Genomic DNA, 20,421 nt, shown 5'->3' on the forward strand with positions numbered 1-20,421 from the left:
CATTTTCCCTGTCCTTTTGCTGAATGAATTATTATTGCCTACATAACAGTCCAAGAGAGTAGGGGTTATCATGAAAGCTCAAGGAACTTGTGCAGTTCCAGTATTCAAACTCTTCAGGTGCTAGTAATCTCCTGTAGATTGCCTTGCCATTTCCTTCCATCATCTCTATTCTACAGCTATCAGTGTTTCTCACCTCAGCCTAGAAAATTCCATTAACAGAAAAGGAAAAGTATCTGAACATTTATGTGGTGATAAATATCACTGTGATGGCTGCCTCGTGGCATTGCTGTTGTCTGGACCATGCAGCTAGCTAGGATTGATCCATATTTTTTAAAACTTAACAGTAATTTTACCCTCTTTAATACTACTCTGATTGAAGGTTGAATTTAAAAATACAGTGAAAGGGCTATGTCGCTGTAGGAAGTTACAATTAGCATTAATAATTTAAATTGTCAATTTTCATCATCAATCTTTTATCTCATTTTTTAATATTCTCAAATGGCTTTCCTCCTGTCATTTTAATTTAAAAATTTTTCTTTACCTTTTAAACAATTTGGCATACTTTTAAAATATATTCTTTTTTGTCTGTAACTATAATTTGGAAACATGGTCACAGGGTAAGGGGACACAGGACAGTTTTCTTACCTGCAGCTGTCCCTTCAGTTAATCAACCCTGACCACATCCTAACTACTTCTGGAAGTTCTCCCATTATTTCTCTGTGGGATCATTAAGAATTAGAATACCTAAGACATTCTTGAGTTCGTAATTCTCTTCAAGTAGATAGTATCTTTAAACATCTTAAATTGTGTCACGCACCACCCAGTATCTTTTGGAAGGGCTATGCATTCTAGTATCTATGGTTTGGAATATGTTACTATTTAATTTTGAGCAGGAAGAAAACTTAGATGAATCATTCTATTTAGGAAAGACCAATTCTACAACGCCACTGGCCTATCAAAAGGATCCTAGAAATGTCAAACCTCTGATACTCATTCAAGAAGAAGACATGGCAAAATTCTATGGTCAAACAGGGTGCTGCTTCTATATTAGCTTTCCTCTAGTTCAGGAGTTTGAATATGTTCTGTGAATGGCCACATAGTAGTTGTTCTAGGCTTTGTGAGCCATGTAGTCTCTGTCACAATTACTCAACTCTGCTGTTTTAGCACAAAAGCAGCCAGAATAAATAAACAAATATAAATTGATACACTTCAATAGTCTTATGTACAGACACTGACATATGCATTTTTAATAATTTTTATGTGTCCTGAAGTATCTAGTTCTTTTGATTTTTTCCAACCATTTACATAAAAACAATTTTCAGCCCATGGGCTGTACAAAAGAAGGTGGCTGAATGGATTAGGCCTACCAATTATAGTTTGCCCATCTCTGCTCTCATTTATCTGACTAGTTAATTTATCTTCCTCTTGGTGAGAGAGTCTCTTAGGCATTCTTCTCTATTAGGAAGCTCAAGAAGTTGGCTAGAATTGATATGGCCCCTATTAGGTCAGCTCTTTTCATGGTTCCCATGGTAACATTAATCCTCATATTGAGGATCCTGGACCCACATGACTTTGAAATCCTTAGGAGTGAATGACTATTACAAATGTAATCATGGTCACCCTATGAAAGCAATCAACATCCGTTATTTTCTGACTTTTTAACAAAAGCCATTCAGACTGGTGTGAGATGGTATCTTATTTAGGGTTTAATTGGCATCTCTCTGATGATTAGTGATATTGAAGATTTTTTAATATGCTCATTGGCCGCTTGTATGTCTTCTTTTGAGGAGTGTCTGTTCATGTTCTTTGTCCTGTTTTTAATCTGTTTTTTTTAAATTTCTTGTTGACAAGTTTAAGTTCCTTATAGATTCTGGATATTATTCTTTTGTCAGATGCAAAGTTTGCAAATATTTTCTCTCATTCAGGAGGTTATCTGTTTACTGTGTTGATTGTTTCTTTTTCTGTACGAAGCTTTAATTTAATTAACTCTCATTTGTCAATTTTTGTTTTTGTTGCATTTGTCATTGAGGTCTTGGTCATAAATTCTTTGCCTAAGCCAGTGTCCAGAAGAACTTTTCCTAGGTTTTATGCTAGGATTTTTAGTAGTTTCAGGGCTTACATTTAAGACTTTAATCCATCTTGAGTTAATTTTTGTATATGGTGAAAGGTAGGGGTCCAGGTTCATTCCTCTATATATAGCTAGCCAGCTATCCTAGCAATATTTAATGAATAAGGTGTCCCTTCTCTGTTGCTTATTTTTGCCAACTTTGTCAAAAAGCAGTTGGTTGTAGGTGTGCAGCTTTATTTCTGAGTTCTCTATTCTGTTCCATTGATCTAGGTGTCTATATCTGTAATAGTATTATGCTGTTTGGGTTACTACAGCTTTGTAGTATATTTTGAAGTGAGGCAATGTAATCCCCTCAACTTTGTTCTTTTGGCTTAGGATTGCTTTAGCTGTTCAGGCCCTTTCTTGGTTCCATATGAATTTTAGAATTGTTATACAATACACCCATGTAACAAACTTGCACATGTAACCCCTGAATCTAAAGTAATTTTAAAAAGAAAGTAATCGAGAAACAGAGAAAGGGACATGGAGCTTTTTGGACAGTTTTCTTGTTTACAAAAAGGGAAATAAGATCATTTTCAGGGGACCTTCAGTTCTGATGTTACCTCACCCAGTGACTTACAGATCTGTCCTCTCTAATAACGATTCTCTCTGAATAGAAGTGTTCTTAAGGATAGAACAGCACTGCTGCCACACAAACTGACCATACACAGGCTAACTTTTGGTTCCACTTTGATGAAAATTCTCAGTTCTCGGTTTGCGCTATTCATTCCCTTGACTCTGCTTTCACAAGGAAATCATTGATAAGAATCTGTCAATCATGCTTCAATGTAGATAATAAAGAAAAAAAAAAGCCACAGAAACGTCCTCTTTAAAAACTGGAAAGAATGTTCCTTATTCATCTCGCTGAAATTAATCTGCTAGGTTCCTGTCCTGTTGCTCAATCAGCAGGAGAATCTTTGGCCAATTCTTAGGCAAGCCGGATGAACAGTGGCCATGCTCTTTTGAAACCAATAATACTCATGAAGTAGGTGTTCCTTAATTACTAAGCTTTATCTTACAGAACCTGGCTAGAGGAGTTTCCAAAAGGAAAAATCCCAAGCATTTGGTTCTGTATGTTTTCTTATGTTCTGATATGTTATTTTAGACACACAGAAAGTATACCAAATGTAATCATTACTTCTGTATGCATAACTCATCTTAAGGAATGAAATATTACTAGTATCATTTAAGTGTCCTGTTCATATCCCACCCAATTCTTTTGTCTTTCCTCACAGAGATAGCTCTTGTTCTGTATTCAGTTTATATTAATTCCCACACATCTTTCTGCTTTTACTATATATTATATATAACTAAATAATGTATATTTCTACATATTTTATCCTTTGTGTAAATGGTAACACACTACAACATTTAAGGTGTTTCCAATTTTACTATATTTCTCAAGAAGCTTGATTTTTATAACATCTCTTTCATCGTTTTAGGCAACCTTCCCCTTCCTTTTTAAAGGGCACAGCATTAGAAAACAAACGGTGAATTGCCCCCTAAGCCTATGCCAAGTTTATAAAGAACATAACTGATCTTTTGGCCAGTGTAAGAAACTCTTGTGGCCGGGTGTGGTGACTCACACCTGTAATCCCAGCACTTTGGGAGGCCGAGGCAGGTGGATGACCTGAGGTCAGGAGTTCGAGACCAGCCTGACCAACATGGTGAAACCCCAACTCCACTGAAAACACAAAAAATTAGCAGGGTATGGTGGCAGGTGTCTGTAATCCCAGCTACCCGGGAGGCTGGGGCAGGAGAATTGCTTGAATCCAGGAGGTTGCAGTGAGCCGAGATCGGGCCATTGCACTCCAGCCTGGGTGACAAGAGCAAGACTCCATCTCAAAATAAATAAATAAGAATAAACTCTTTCTTTCAGTATCTATTTGGTTTCCCTACAAGTTGGAATAATTCATCTCAATGCTAGTAGTACCTCTCTGAAGGTGCATGGGGCTGACTTAAGTATTGCTCACACAATGATGGTTGTCTCATTTTATTAATTCTGTGTATTTTATGGTAGGCCTAAATGATAGTTCTGATGGGACCTTATTTAGAATTTTGGTGGTACTGGAAAACTGCTTGCACATGGACTATGGCCCTGTAGATAGGTGATGAAATATTATTAAATTAATTAAATAACATAATCTAGTAAGAAATGAAGGAACAGCAAGAATGCCTGGCTGCTTTGGTGGTCACAAACGTAGTTTATATTATAGACAATGCATCATCTGGGGCCTGCCCACAGCCACGGTAAGGAGGTGAAATGAGTACAGAGAATCCAGTTATTTTTTTTTCTGATAAAAACTTAAGTGTTAGATCATTGTGGAAGGGCTTGATTTGATATGACAGGGATTTTTGATAAACAGCATTGGTGACATGAATACAATAAGCCAGACCCGATTGCTTTTGATTTTAATGTTAGATTCATTTTTCTCAGCTTCATAATGTAAGAAAAACTGAATTGAACTTTAAATATCCTTATACTTTTCTAATTTAGGATAGGAAATTTCCGCGATTATACAACATGGCTAGTTAAAAACCAAAACCCTAAAACTTTTGTGTCACATGAAGACTTTAGGAAATCTATATTACTATAGATTAGTAAAATCTGTATTGTTTTTAAGGTGACTTCTGATTCTCCAATTGGAGCAATACTTCCAAATTCTTTGCTAATTTTCATCTTGAAAAGTGAATTCTAGTTTTCTCATATAAAAGGAAAAACTAGTACATTTAGACTCAGTATTATCATTAACCACTATATTAATTTTCATCACACTCAGTACTTGATACTTCATGCCCCCTATAAAACATTCTCACTTCACCTTTTAAATGCCATCATCAAGTAAGAGAGTACTCCTGAGCTTGATTTTCAATAGCTTTTACAGCTAAAGTAATAGCCCAACTGTGTTTTCAAATAAATACATTCACTGAGAGATTGACACAAGTTCCTAGAGAAGTCAACATATTTTGAGTTGTCGATGGTGAGTTTTCTTTCTTCAATTATGCTTGGCACGAAAAGGCTCAATAGCCAATTTCTCTGTGACTGGTTCAAACCCAAAACTCTATGTTAGCAAAAATTTTTAGCTATTGAAGCCTTCTAGTACTATGACATTCACATGAATATGAAGCCCTGCTTTCCAATTAGATATAGGGCCAAGTATAGAAATGTGTTATCAGTTAGAAACAATCTGGCTTCTTTCCAGGAAAAAGATAGAGAAAATTTTTTTCTGTATTCAGAGAAAATAAATAACCTTCAAATCTCTGATGCCTAATTCTACTTAAAAGCTCAGTTGCAGGAAAGCATATTCACAGAAGGTTACATGATGTGATAATTACGTATTGCATGCCTGTATAAAAATATCTCCTATAATTCATAAATATATACACTTACTATATATCCATACAAAATTAAAAATTAATGAAATAGAGAATCTGAAAATCTGAAAACAATTACTAGACTGCTTTAGACTTCTGCTCCAATATTTTTTCCTCTCATAGAATTGCTTTTCCTGAATGGCCCTTTAGCACTAAATTTTTCTTTTGCATGGAGCCATGGTGGTAGAAAAAAATAAACATTCCTATTGTTTATTATAAGAATATGAATCAGCGTGTTATCACCTTTATGACCCTCCCATTTATTTTCTTCTGGCACTAAGTTCTAGCAAAAAGCTAACATGCTACTAGTAAAGTTAAAATTATTTTAATTATTATTTTAATAATTTGGAAACTTTGGGTCTCAAAAATATGTTTACTTCTTGGTTTTGTCTTTTAGGAAGCTTGGTGCCAATTTGTGGCTTTATTGTTCCCTGTCCATTCCACCACCCATGATACATTGTGGATATATTTCTATGCAAGTATTTTTTATTATTTATCTACTATAATTTTCCTTTTCCTAGTTTTCCAATTTATTTAGGCTTCTCAAGTTGTGCCATATGTATCTCTTCAAGCCACACTAAATAATTTTTCTGGAATTTAATATATATTAAATATAATTAAGATACTTTAAGATAAAACTGATACTATTGAACTATAGTCAATGTACTTGAAATTATGCTTTGTTTGGATAAACTAAAGATCAAATAATCACTTCATGAGTAATTGACATGTTTATGTATTTGAATATTTGAAACAAGATGCTCAAATACTTTCATATGAAAATAAATATAATGTTCTTGGGTCAACAGAACTGGGAGAAATTCAGCAGATATAAATTCAATTGTCTAAAAATTTTTAAAAATAATAAAAAAGAAATTGACTCTAGATATTCAAATTTTCTGCAGTCACATTCCAAATACTTGGAATGATCGGCAACTACATTTAATGTACTGCATTTAAACGAATTTAATTTAGTTTTTAAAAATTTGACATTTATCTTTTGAAACAGCAGAGGAAACTTATAGCTTGAATTAAGCTCTCCACCTACCAAGAAACCATGAGAAATGAGAATGTACTCAATAGTCATGGGGTTTCATATATGAGAGTTTGAATTTTATGTTAAAATATTAGAATGATTATCATAAATGTGACTGGCTTAGATCTGCAGGGCATATATTCTTCTATGACTGTTATTTTTAAAGAAATAATGAGAACCTTCCAAATAAATTGGTAAAAAAAAAGTTCTGTAGTTCAGATGCAAATGAATATACTTTATTTGACAACTAAGAGATTTTAGAGTATGTCATTAACAGCTTAGTGTTTCAAAAGATCTAGATAGAGTGATAAATTATCTTTATTCTATAAAGAAAGAAAATAAATGCCAGTTTTCTAAGCTTTTTTTATCCTACTAGATCTCACAGTAGCGTTGCTCCTTGACATTATGAAAAATACTTTCCAGGCAGATTCAACAAGCAGACAATTCTCCAGACTATTCAAGCCTTCTATATGAGAAGGATAACCTAGAAACCTCTGCAAAGGTCATTATCTTATAACATGTGAATGATTTCATGGTGAGGCTAATGCAAAAATACCTCAAGTAATATGTTTGAATGATAAGAAAAAATAAGGCCGATGTGAGTTTTAACCTGTATATACTGTATCTTCCTTGCTATAGTAATCTCATGTATGATCCTAAATAATTATAATTCAATATGTTATCTAACATTGAATTTATTCTGAAAGAGAAGAAAAACAATTTAATTCCCGACTATTTATTTGGAAATATTTTCTGTAACAAAATATATTACTACTTGTTCTCTGAATCTACATAAAGACAGTTTTCAGTTTGGGTCTCATTTATACGATTGTAAGTTTTTACATAAGGTATTGAAAATTTCCCAACTTTGAATAATCTGGATAGCCACATTGAATTAAAAATAAAGCATAAACGTCTTAAACATCTTGTTAATTTGGTAACTTTAAAACATCAAGTGGGTGTAAATGGACTAACACAGTGGCAAATTTTGAGGTAAAACATGTTATCAATATCAGCTATTTTCTTTATATCAACACACTTTCAGGTAATCTGGTAATGAATAAACTGTAAAAAAAAAAAAAAAAAAAGTACTAAGCTATGAGTCTCTTGACTAAGTTCTAAGCAGCATGAAATGATTGGCCATCAGAGAAAGGGCAAGAATTTAACGGCTAACGATTACAGGAGTCGCTGTGTCATTTGGTGATGGAAATGATAGCCCCTGCATAGACACCTTGAGATTCATTCTGAAATGCGACTTTGGCAATATGCTAATCTTGCAAGTCCTGTCCAGCCCAACTGTCTTCAATCTCTGTGTCCTTGCCCTCTTCATGGCTGTGGGATTCATCTGGGCAGTATGGTCTTAGGCAAGCCAGTAGATTATAGGATCTCCTCTCTGGACCAATTTTCAGACTAATGACCTATGTATTTCTTAAGGTCTTATTCATAATTTACTGAACTCTAAGGAAGCTTTTGGAGAGACTCCTGCTAAAGCTTACCATTGGTTTTATCATGGTCCTGAAAAGCACAGATTAATTTTAAAGAAAGGGAATATGAAACCATATTAATATTTATAATGCTATTATTGCTACATGTTAATAATTCCTTACGAAATCATATTATGTGTTTTCACGTATGTTCAAAATAACCTTCAGTGATATAGGTTTTACCTTTCCCCAGGCAACTTCAGAATCCAAATTACTAGGCATTCCTTCAACTGCTGATCTCTTTGTCAATTCCATATCTGTAGCTGCCAGCCATTCTGTCAAGACATTCATTTCCTTTCGCATCTTACGGGACAATTTCAAGCATTTCTCCAACTGTTGCTTTCTTTCTGTTACCTGAAAAGAATTATAATGAAATGTAATTTAGTTTACTGTTTAATTCAAATTTAGTTATAACCACTTATTTGGAACTTTTATATTTCTGTTATTTAAAATAACTATTTTCTTACACGTTTTAAAATCATATTTTATAAAAATCATATAATCTGAATATTAAGAGTGAATAAAAAATGTCTAGGGCAGATGACATCGTTTGTCCAAAAGATAGGGTCTTGTATGTCGTCATGGTAGAAAAGAAACCTATATGAATTTTTCTCTAAGATAAGATAATTTATGGCCAAAGTTTATGATAAATACGATGATATAAGTCAAACTGAAGATAAAACTCATTTCTCACTGAAAACTTACTGTCATTTGTCAATAATACGGCAAGAAGTTTTACAATCCTCTATATACAAATGAGACTAGCTCATGCTGGTAAGGAATCAAAATGAAGATAGAAGATTAATTCTCTCAAAAGGTAAATGTATTTGTGTAATACCTAGAATTCTCAACTGTATCCTCATTACATCTTTAAAGTGTCTCACATCTGCTCAAAAACAATACAGTGAGAATAGGTCACTTCCTCCCTAAACATAATTTTGCCATCCAATAGGGACAAAAAGATGAATGTGAAGACAATATTCATTCCCATTAATAGAAAAACTAATTACTTGATCCTGTGCTCCTGTTCTCAGTGTTTGATACCAACACCCTCAAAAGCAAATTATCCATATTCTCACATGAGAAATGAACAAATCTGTATTTCTCCACCACCTTCTCAGATGTTGGTTTAATAAAAAGCCCAGCATCTCTTTCTACTAAAGGCAGTCAAATCATCAACAAAAGCCAGATAAATTACAATTTCTTAAAGGCAAATCTTCTTGCCTCACACATCTTTAGATTACTCCTCTCTACTCCTGAAAGTTCCTTGAACAAAGAAAGGTCTCACTAAATATGCTTTATGTATTGAATAGAGGAATGAATGAAGACTTGCAAATCGTTAATTACAAGTTAGAAAATATAACTGGTAGAATTTCCATAAAGAGTTTATACTCTTACAAGTTGCTCCTGGTTTTCTTTTCTTTGGTATGTGTTTTCCCCCTTTTTTTTTTTTTTTTAAAAAAAACCCTTGTCTGTCATGAAGCCTGGGAATCTGAACAATAGATATAAATATTTGGCTCTGCAGAAACAGCATGATGGAATGTAAGTATGTTAGGCTCTGCGATACCTAGTGGACTCTAGACTTGAGTATGATTTTTGGCAGAACACCTCATTTTTCTCAACACATCTATCAAATGGGATTACTATACTTATTAATAGAACACAGGAATATTGTGAGGGTAAAGCCAGACAACAGTTTGAGAGAGCATGACATATTGTACCACCTCAATCCCTTCCTTTATTCTCATTATTTACCTTTAGGGATGGTTCAATAAAAAACTGTGCCTGAATGTACAGAGCAAAAGCTTTATTTACATTTATTTTACTACCTAACAGGTAAATAAAATATGGACAAGATTTGGCTTTTGTTGCTAAGAAATCTGAAAGGTAGACTCCAGATTAATTTCAATCGTAATGGAATTGGTTAAAACAATACAACCACCACAAGTGCGTATTTGTGCATTATGCCCTAAGCCTAATAGGCACCACTGACGGATACATATATTTATGTCATATATATGTGTGTGTGTGTCTATGTGTATGCGTGTGTACAACCAAAATAAGAATCTAGCTATAAGCAAGAAAAACACAAAAGATGAAAATATGTATAAAGCATCTAAAATGCTACAATCCAAATAAATATTCTGGAACCTTGATAACAATTACAATTCCAAATAATAAAATTCATTATTTTCTTTAGGGGAGGTGTGCGTACATTTAGAAAACATTTAGTTGCTGAGGCTGTAAACTCATTTTTTAAACAGATTTTCCCTTCTATTTTTTTTTTTCCTAAGTAAAAGCATCTGCCCATTTGACTGCAAGAATTTTGTGTTGTAGGGGTGTGTGGGGGGTGGGGGAAAATATACTTTATGGTGTGTTTCTATGCATATTTTTCCTATGCATTATTGGTAGAAAAATGATTCCAGATTCAATATTTCAAAGAAATTCTATCTTCCCAGAGCTAATGCAGTATTGATTTTTATTTATTTCATTTTGTTTATTTCCAGCTAAATACATTTTTAAAAAACAGGAGACACTGCCATCTTAAGGAAAATTGAGTTTTATACTTTGTGTGTGTATGCGAGGAATGGATACGTTTAACACAATGCCACCTGCAGTAAAATGTTTTAGTAGTCATTGTTTCACGAAGTTAACAATGTATTTAAGGGATGATATTAGTATTGCTATTTATGTAAATTTCCATAAAAATCAGAGCATAGAGAAATAAAAAGGGGTTATAGGTATTATTACATCAATGGTGCTAGCTTTAATATCTCTTAATAAATTAATTATATTTTCTCTCCCCACTCATCACCATGTAAGAATACAGCAAAAAGGTAAGACAAGAAGAAAGCTCTCCTCAGGAATGAAATGGATCAGCACCTTGATCTTGCACTCCCAGATTCCACACTTGCAGAAATCAATTTACCAACTTTATTTTATTTTGTTATGGCAGCCAGAGCTGATTACTCCAAAAAGGTAATGCATACTCAATTGTGGCAGACACAACCATATAAATTCTGAAGATGATTAAAATAGAAGGGTTCCTTCTTACATAAAAAGAATAATGTAATAAAATTTCCTTTGTTGCCTTTGCTTTCATTAGACAAAGCTACTGCTGTTGAAAATATTTTGAGTCAAAATGCAGACAATATTTTTATTCTCAGGCAAAGAATATAGGACTTACAGCATTTTTATAAGATGGTATTTATACATGATCCCTTAGTCACAAATGTTTCTACATCAATATTTACTTCAAAAATAAATGTTTGGCCTATGTTTTTGCTGTATTCTGTGATACTATTAAAGTTAAATATGATTTCTTCATACACTTTTATTTTGCTTTAAGGATATTACTATGTGGCAAATGGTTAGAATAAACACAAGCTCTCAGATATGTATTTTCAGGAATAAATAGGGTTTGACATCATTACGAGAATCATTCATTTCTGAATAATAATCAACTCAGGGCACTATTATTCGTCTAATGTCACTTTTATTGCTTTAAATTCTAACTGATTTATTCTGTTATTTTATGTTAAATTTACTCTTGCAATGATTTTGTAAAAATTCCTATGACAAATAAAAAGCCCACACACAAAAAAACTCTATTTTAAAAAGTAAACTGAGAAACTCCCCTTTACCAAAACGTATATTTTCTTAATTTAAAAAATACTCATCCACACATTATTTTAGTATAAAGTCACACGGGTCAAATTATAAACTGAAAATTTGTAACTTATAACTATAACATACATTCATTTAATTTAAAATTTATAATTACAAAAACAATATGTCCCCAGAACTGAAGCTGTAGTATTAGGATTAATATTAGAGATTATTCAATCTCTAATACATTTGAGACTAGAGATTACTCAGTCCTTCATAATTGATGTTAAATATGAAATAATTGGCATCTATAAAAATTGATAAGCACCGGAATAAGGTATCAAGTGCAGATACAATTTTTCTGTCTGTGGTGATCTTTAAACAATGATAAATTTCTCTAGAGGATATAAAGGTATCTCATTCCAAAGGTATCTCATTCCAAAGGCACCTTGGTAGACCAAATGAGCAGTTGAAATGTATTTTATTTCAAGATTATCATAATGCTTTCCCATCAATTGAGTATCAGTGTTTCTTATTTTGAAACAAAGTAGGAGAATCTTTTGTCATAGGATGGCAACAAACTTGTTTAAAACATAACAAATATTAATTAGAGGGTTTTTAAAATATAAAAACAAGACTATCTAAGAAAAATGGTTATTTCCAGATTTCAATTTAATTATAAAATTTACTTTCTATGGTAAGGAATTGGCAACTAATATCTTGAAGATATAACCTTCAATCTACTTTCAGGCTGAGATGCAAGAAATATGCCTCTCCTTAGCTATTTCTCAAACATGGACATTCATATTTCTGTCTAAGATGAGGTGACAATTTTATCAGTGATGTTGTTCTATTCACTAAAGTTGAGAACCTGAGTTGTAAAAATATAACTTTTTATCCTCCAAGAAATTCAGTTCTTTCAGTCAGAACGAAATTAAAAGGTTAGAAGTCCATTTTTGGAAATAGTAAGATATCCGTTTATGGAAAGATATCCCATATTCATGGATTGGAATAAATAATATTGTTAAGATGTCTGTACCACTCAAAGCAATTTACAGACTTAATGCAATCCCTATTAAAATTCTAGTGACATTTTTGGCAGATGTAGAAGAAACAATCCCAAATTTCATTTTGAACAACAAAAGACCCAGAATAGCCAAAGCAATCTTAAGCCAAAAGAACGAAGCTGGAGGTATCATAATTACCTGATTCAAAAATATTATATAATGCTCTAGTAATTAAAAGAGCAGGATGGTAGTATAAAAACAGACATATAGACCAAAGGAACAGAATAGAGAGCCCAAAAATAAATCCACATATTTATGATCAACTGATCAACCAAGGGGCCAAGAATACACAATGAAAAAAGGACATTCTCTTCAATAAATGGTTCTGAGAAACTGGATATCCAAATGCATGAAAATGCAATTGGACACTTATCTCACAGCATATAAAAAACCAATTCAAAATGGACTCAAGACTTAAAACCTGAACCTATAAAATGATTTGAAGAAAACAGGAAAAAGCTCCCTGACATTGTTCTGGGCAAACATTTTTTTTGGATCTGACTCCCAAAGCACAGGCAACAAGAGGAAAACTAGACGACTGTTATCGCATCAACCTAAAAAGCTTCTGCTCAGCAAAACAAACAATCAACAGAGTGAAGAGACTACTTACTATCATAATTTTAAACCATCAAAGCTCTAAATCTATACAGAATATTTGAGTTGAGCGAAGTGAGTTGGAGAGATGTAGGCATCTTGAATTAGCAGTGAAGTGGAGCTGGTCATGAGACTCTGATCAGGACAATGATACAAAAATAATTACAGAGCCATAGGTCTTAACTGGCTATCCATGCTATCTTATTAGCCAAGTGTGGTAGATTTTGCAAGTCCTGGCCATATAGGGAAATAATTACTGTGTAATTTTTATACTTAATGTGGTCTCTGTGGAATATGTTAACTACATTAGACCTACATATAAATAGATACAGTTCATAATATTTACCAGTCTTCAAGTCATCACAAGTAGATATATATAATGAAAATAAGGAACACTTACAACTAAGAAACCCTTTTAGAGCTATCTGATGGACCAGGAAAAACCTCCCTGAGCGTTACATATTTTTCAATCTGAATAAGCAGAGCCTCACTGATTAATTATTGTTTCTTAATGAGAATTCCACATCGAAATACGTGTATATGTTTATCTTTGTGTATATGTGTGTGTATATATATACGTATATGTGTATATATATACATATACATATATATATGGAGAGAGAGGTGTTTAGAATTGCTAAGACTCTAATCATACATAATTGATTGCCCGTTGCTTTACAATTTATAAGGAAAGTGGAAAGAAGTGTTTGTGGTCTCAGCATGCACACACCTTTGCTCCCAGCTCATTATAATGCAATTTCAAAGCTGTTACTCTTTCATCAAGTTCTTTGGGATTTTCCGTCTGCTTTTTCTGTACAATCTGACGTCCAGTCTTTATCACCATTTCCACTTCAGACTTCACTTCACTCAGACTTTTATACAAGTTCTAAGTTTAAACATAAAACAAAACATAATAATCAGTAGAGTTAAATTACTTCATAATATTATGAACAGAAATAAATAGAGATCACCTTAATTGCTATTCCATGTTTGAAATTTTAATAGAGTAGCATTTTGCAGCGGTGATCAATATCTAGCTTTTGCACTTTCTGTTGATTTAATATTTCTATTTTTAATTGTCTACACACACGCATATATGTGAAATTTGCAGCTATTCTTATTAAACAGAGAGTTAATCATATATATGTGTTTTGTGATATATATATATTTAGTTCTTCAATCAAAGAACATAAATGTCAATTCTGAATTTTACATGACTTCTATTTTAAATGTTGGAGTTATATAATTCTAGCCATAAATTTGGATGAATTAATTCACTCATACATCGGGTATTTATTGAGTGGTTACTATGAACCAGATAGTATTTGAATCACTGGGAAGTCAGTGGTGGCCAAAACACACACATTCACTATCGTTCTCATGGTACTTACATATTAGTAAGGTAAAGCACCTAAATTTCTACATCATAATTTCAATATATATTGTATCATATATAAGAAAGTAAGGTCATTTTCAATGTTAATTAAATTACACAACTTTATTTTCTTAAAAGTGCTGAGGAAAACCAGATATAAAAATATTATTTACAATTCACATGTACATCACAACTATAAAGCACACACATACGGTTTCACAAAACATAGGTTGCTATAAAAAAGCATCATAAGACAAGTGTCATAACTTTGGAAGACAGCTATGTTCACAATTATACTACCAACACCACTCCAACACCACTTGATGTCTTAATTTTGCTTTGTAGTTTTCCTAGAAAAATATGTCTTTGTATGTATGTAGCCATGTATTCAAATATATATACGTGTGTGTATATATGTATACATGTATATATAATAGTTTACATTATGTATCTCTGCTTTAATTTGTTTAGTCATAAATCTGAACAATCAGTACTTATTTTAGTATTACCAAAAAATAAACCTGCCAGTAGGTAATTGTTTTTATGGAATTAGAACAAAAATTGGGTTTAATTTCTCTTTTCAGTTTAAAAGTAATGTCTAAAAAAAAGCATTTTGTAAAGGCTGGACAATTATCTGATCAATGCTACATGTATATTTCCATATTAATCCTCTTTGACAACTGATGTTAACATTCCTTCATCACTAATAATTATGACTTTTGTCTGAGTTTCCCAGATGATATTATTTACTTCATTTTACTTTTTTCTTAGAAGATATAAAAATATCTGTGTATCTGGAAACACTGAAATTAATTATTATGTTGGAAATCAACGATGCTAATTTGCAATCAGAGATTTTTCTAAATTATTTACTCTCTGAACTTCAAAAAATATAAATGCTTTATTTTGATGAAGAAAGTTCCCTCAAGGTACCGTTAGCCATTAACATCGTTACATTCAATAGGCAAGTAAAATATTTATAAACAAAGAGGAGAAATATTATTTATATTTGTGTTCATGCCAGTAAGACTTTTATAAATAGACAAACATGTCTTGAAGGCAAGACTATGATTATGGTATACATCATAAAGCATCTTAAACAATGAAAAAACTAAACAGTGTAAGGATATTCTTATGAAAGAACTGCTTCAATTGGTCCTGACATTTAAACCACAACCAGAAACCAATTGAGCAAGTGCCTTGAGCAGTTTCCTTTGTACTGACGCAGGGCACAGTCACAGCTTGACACAGGTGAGATTGTTTTCAGCTCATATTTACTGTTAGATACATTTTATAAGGTAACATTAGAGACCTGTTTCTAGAAAAGAACGAAAAGTGCTCACTTTGCAAATATTAGTCATGAATAAGGCACTTGGGTCATTTATGCTTTCCTTTTTTTTTTTTGGCAAAATTTAAGATGGGATATGTTCCCATATATTCCTATCCTTACTCATCTAATATCAACTAACTACTTTCTATCATTTCTATTCCAAGTTTCTTTTTGGGGGTGAGAATAATTAAAGTAATTATACCACAAAAATGCAGCTTGAATTATGAAAATATATTATCGAATAAGAATACCTCATATTTTTCACACATAAATATATGTATTTATTTTAAGATATTTGTTAAAAAGAAAAATATTTCCCCATTCATGATATGACTACGATGTATCTGAAGGAATCTGTTTTTCATTGATATTATGGAGTAGATGTAGAAACAATACTTAAAATATCAAGTACTAAATAGACTCGTTTTCCCTTTAATAACATTCTGTGTTTTCATTTTATGTGACTTTCCACTCTAATGGTCGATAGTACATGTAGAGTTATAATAATACTTATGTTACTCGAGTAGATGCAATCATACCTCAGCTTTGTTTTCAGAGGAATCATCTCAGTTGGTGAATTTCCAATAACAGCAACATAGGACACCATTCAATATTATAAAGTTTAAATCAGATTTATACTTTAGGCTATTTGTACCTTTCCATGCCTTTTAATTCGGTGTTGTCTTGAGGCATTTCACTGTATATCCAGTACTGCTGTTTAAAGCAAAGTTATTAAAGTTTGGAATAAGAGTATCTGAATTGGAATCTTGCTTTGCCATTCACCAGCTGTTTGTCCTTAAATTCTCTCAGGTAATCTGTAGCCTTAAGAATTAAAGGTGACTTCTGTACGTCACGTAGTTTACCTGGCATCCATTATTTCTGAAGTTGTTAGGATTATTGCAACTACTGTTGTTGTTACTATTTTTAGATTAATATATTTCCTTTCTAGATTTCCATTTAAAATATATTTAAAGAATCATAAAAATTAAACACAAGCAACATCCTTTTATATTCTGCAAAGTTCTTAGCAGAATTATAGACTCAAAAAAAGACACACAGAATAGGCCACAATACATGTGCCAATTTTTGTTCTCAATCTTAAAATTACATAGTATAATTATTATGGTTATCTGAAAACAATTCTCTCTTATAAAAGAGCAGATACTTCTTAATGAGGAAAGTCAAGGGGTACCTGCGTATTTGCCACCAGAAATACATACCACACAATGATTTAGCTGTGACTGTACTACTTCCTGTTCCACACTCTTTGTTTCCAACGCAGGCAAGTGCATCTTCACTTCATCTAAAATCATCTTACTTTCTTGTAGACGCTGCTCAAAATTGGCTGGTTTCTGGAATAATCGAAACTTCATGGAGACATCTTGTAATTTTTTCTGTAAGGACAGTGTAAAAAGGCACTGATTTAATTTTGCCTTTCAAAAAATAACTGGTCCTATTTTTATTGATAGATCTGCCTTTATTTCTGAAGATATACAGAAAAATAAAAATAAAATAAAGCAGTATTTTTCCATTCATCCAACACAGGAAAACACACATTTGGGAGAATGATTCAGTAGTTTTTCTTAATGTTATACTAAATAAAAGGTAATTTATTAACCTATTTTATCTTTAAAATGTAGAAAGCAAAACACTCATTGTTTAGACATCAAATTGTAGTTTTCAAATAATGTCCTCAAATCCAATCTTGCCAATAATCAAGTTGTCTAATATAGACTGGAGTATAATGCCCAACGAAAACATGTTCCTTAGTTTCTGAAATAACATATACCTGTGCAACATCAATCTGAGACAGGACTCTTTGGGCAGCCTCCTTCCCCTGGTTATGTTTCTTCATTTCTTCTAAACTGATCTCATGACTTGTCAAATCAGATTGGATTTTCTGTTGGGAGGATAGCATTATTAGTCAGCATGCTCTACAAAGAACAACTAACTTTCCAAGAAGACGAAATTCAGAAATTCTCCTCAACCACCTATACCATGTAGCTTCCTTTAAAATGACCGTAAATTGGCCAAGAGTGGTGGTTCACACCTATAATCCTAGCACTTTGGGAGGTTGAGGCAGGTGGATCACCTAAATAGAATTATCATAAATATTTTTTACTTTCATAAATTATCCAAGTGAAATGATTTATTTCTTCCCTATGGGATTATTATGAAAAAAGCAATAATCATTTTGAGTCAATATCAACTATTTCAGATATCATTTTCGAAGGTAATTTATATATTATATGTAGAATTGATATGTTTTATCTTTGAAGTCACACTCAAATCGGACCAAAGACATGATGTTAATCTGTAAGATTCAGCCAACTGTGACAGGGATGAGATATAATGAGAAAATTGCATGTGGAAAATACTCCTTAATTACCTTCCTTTTATTTTATTTTATTTTATTTTGTAGAGGCAGAGTCTTGCTATGTGACCCAGCCTGGTCCCTAACTCCTGGTCTTAAGCAATTCTCCTGTCTCAGCCTCCCACAGAGCTGTGATTATAGGCGTGAGCCACTGTGCCTGGCCTTAGTGTAGTCCACTCAGTCATTATGTGCCATATTTCAGTTAAATTTCAGGGAAGCTATGAATCTAAGAAATGGAAGTTAAATGCCCCAAACAGGTATTGCTATTTGTCTGATAGATATTTGATGGCTTCTGGCAGATACTGATTTTGAATTTTAGATAACTATAAAACATTTCAATATTTATATATTCAATAAAGACATTTTCGATCAAGTTCTATTGTAAAGTATATTCCGCATTTAACATATGAATTTCTGAGCCAGTTATAGGCAGGGATCTCTGCAGCATGTGGATACAAAAACAATACATTTATTTATTTATTTCTGTCAAATCCATACAAAATCAACTAGTGGTCAAATCATTCTAATTTAAAACTCAGTCATTATTAGATTATTATAATTTAGAGCAGAAACTAAATTATACCAGAGTGCCCATAACATTATCATGCAGATCATTTTGTATAATGTATATTAGTGTAAGTGAATTTACACCAATTGGAGTAAATTCTGATACATATCATTAGAAGATAACATCAGTTTTGCTTAACAGTTTCCAGAGAGAACTATAGCCCTGAACTGAGTAATGAGAATTATACCAAGAACATGGGCTAAGTGGTTAAGGAGCTCCTTATGCAAGGTTATAAATTCACAGATGTACCTCAATATTATTCCTTAGAATATTAATCCTAACAATTATAGAGGCAAATTAATTATGAATTACATAAATAGTTAGAATTCCGCCTTAAAACAAATGAGAGAAAATACGCATATAAATGTATCTTATTTTATTACCATATCGATGATCTTCATTGGTTGAATAACTACCTTGTGTGAGAAATACTGATATGTTTCGTGAACCTAGAATCTGGGAGTAGGGATCCATCTAGGTGCATGACGTTATTTATAGAGCAAGAAACATCACAGAATCTATAAAATTTGATGGAAGTATGCAGGGTGGAGTGATGCTTGTACGGAGGATGTCATAAGGGAGTTGATGTTAAAGTAGAACTTTGAATAATGAGTAAGCATCGCTGGGAGTAACAGATGCTTTAGAGGGGTTATGGCCAGGGCCTTTCATCTTGGAAATGTTAATCCTCCTCAAAAAGGTGGGCCAGTAACAACCATGTCTGTGCCACGTAATTCGGGCCAACTCCATGTTATGGGTGATCAGAATATACACAATGCTTGTGTTAAGAGAGAATCATCAGAATCTCTCTCAGAAAATTAGAACTGACAGAAGAGTCTGGTCAAACTGTGAGTGCTTTGAATTGTGTCACATATACTAGCAAATTGTGCTTATGAAGTCCCTAGTTTGCAGAGTGCATTGAGGAAGAGCAAAGGTCCATGAACAGAGAGAGAAGAAAGAAGTAGATGCATAGGGAGTGAGGTGGTAACAAAAACACTGATGGCTTCCAATGCGGTATGGCTTTATTTATTTATTTATTTATTTATTTATTTATTTATGTTTTGAGATGGAATCTCGCTCTGTCACCCAGGCTGGAATGCAATAGCACGATCTTGGCTCACTGCAACCTCCGCCTCCCAGGTTCAAGCGATTCTCCTGCCTCAGCCAACCAAGTAGCTGCGATTACAGGTGCCCACCACCATGCTCAGCTAATTTTTATATTTTTTAGTAGCGACAGGCTTTTACCATGTTGGTCAGGATGGTCTCGAATGCCTGACCTCAGGTGATCCACCCGCCTCGGCTTCCCAAAGTGCTGGGATTACAGGTGTGAGCCACCGTGCCCAGCCTGTAGATAGCATTTTCGAAAGAAGGCTGCAATAATAGCTCCCACAGCACATGCTCCTCTTACCACTCCCTCAACAAGAGGTGAAGTTTATTTCTTCAGCTCTTTAAATCTTGGTTGACTCTTTGACTGCTTTGACCAATAGAATATAGTCCAAGTGCCA

General features: G+C 33.0%; 1 protein-coding gene across 1 annotated transcript in view; it reads right to left on the bottom strand.

Annotated features, from left to right (window-relative positions):
• DMD (dystrophin) overlaps positions 1 to 20,421 on the bottom strand; it is a 2,218,635-nt gene that overhangs the window by 1,249,615 nt on the left and 948,599 nt on the right. Inside the window, exons 31-34 of the mRNA XM_063601607.1 lie at positions 17,767 to 17,877; positions 17,198 to 17,371; positions 14,003 to 14,158; positions 8,186 to 8,356 (exon numbers count right to left, since the gene is read on the bottom strand). Of these exons, the coding sequence (XP_063457677.1) occupies positions 8,186 to 8,356; positions 14,003 to 14,158; positions 17,198 to 17,371; positions 17,767 to 17,877 (612 nt within the window). The remainder of the gene's footprint in view (positions 1 to 8,185; positions 8,357 to 14,002; positions 14,159 to 17,197; positions 17,372 to 17,766; positions 17,878 to 20,421) is intronic.

The sequence above is a fragment of the Pan paniscus genome, chromosome X (genome assembly GCF_029289425.2).
Source record: "Pan paniscus chromosome X, NHGRI_mPanPan1-v2.0_pri, whole genome shotgun sequence".
Classification (NCBI taxonomy): Eukaryota; Metazoa; Chordata; class Mammalia; order Primates; family Hominidae; genus Pan; species Pan paniscus.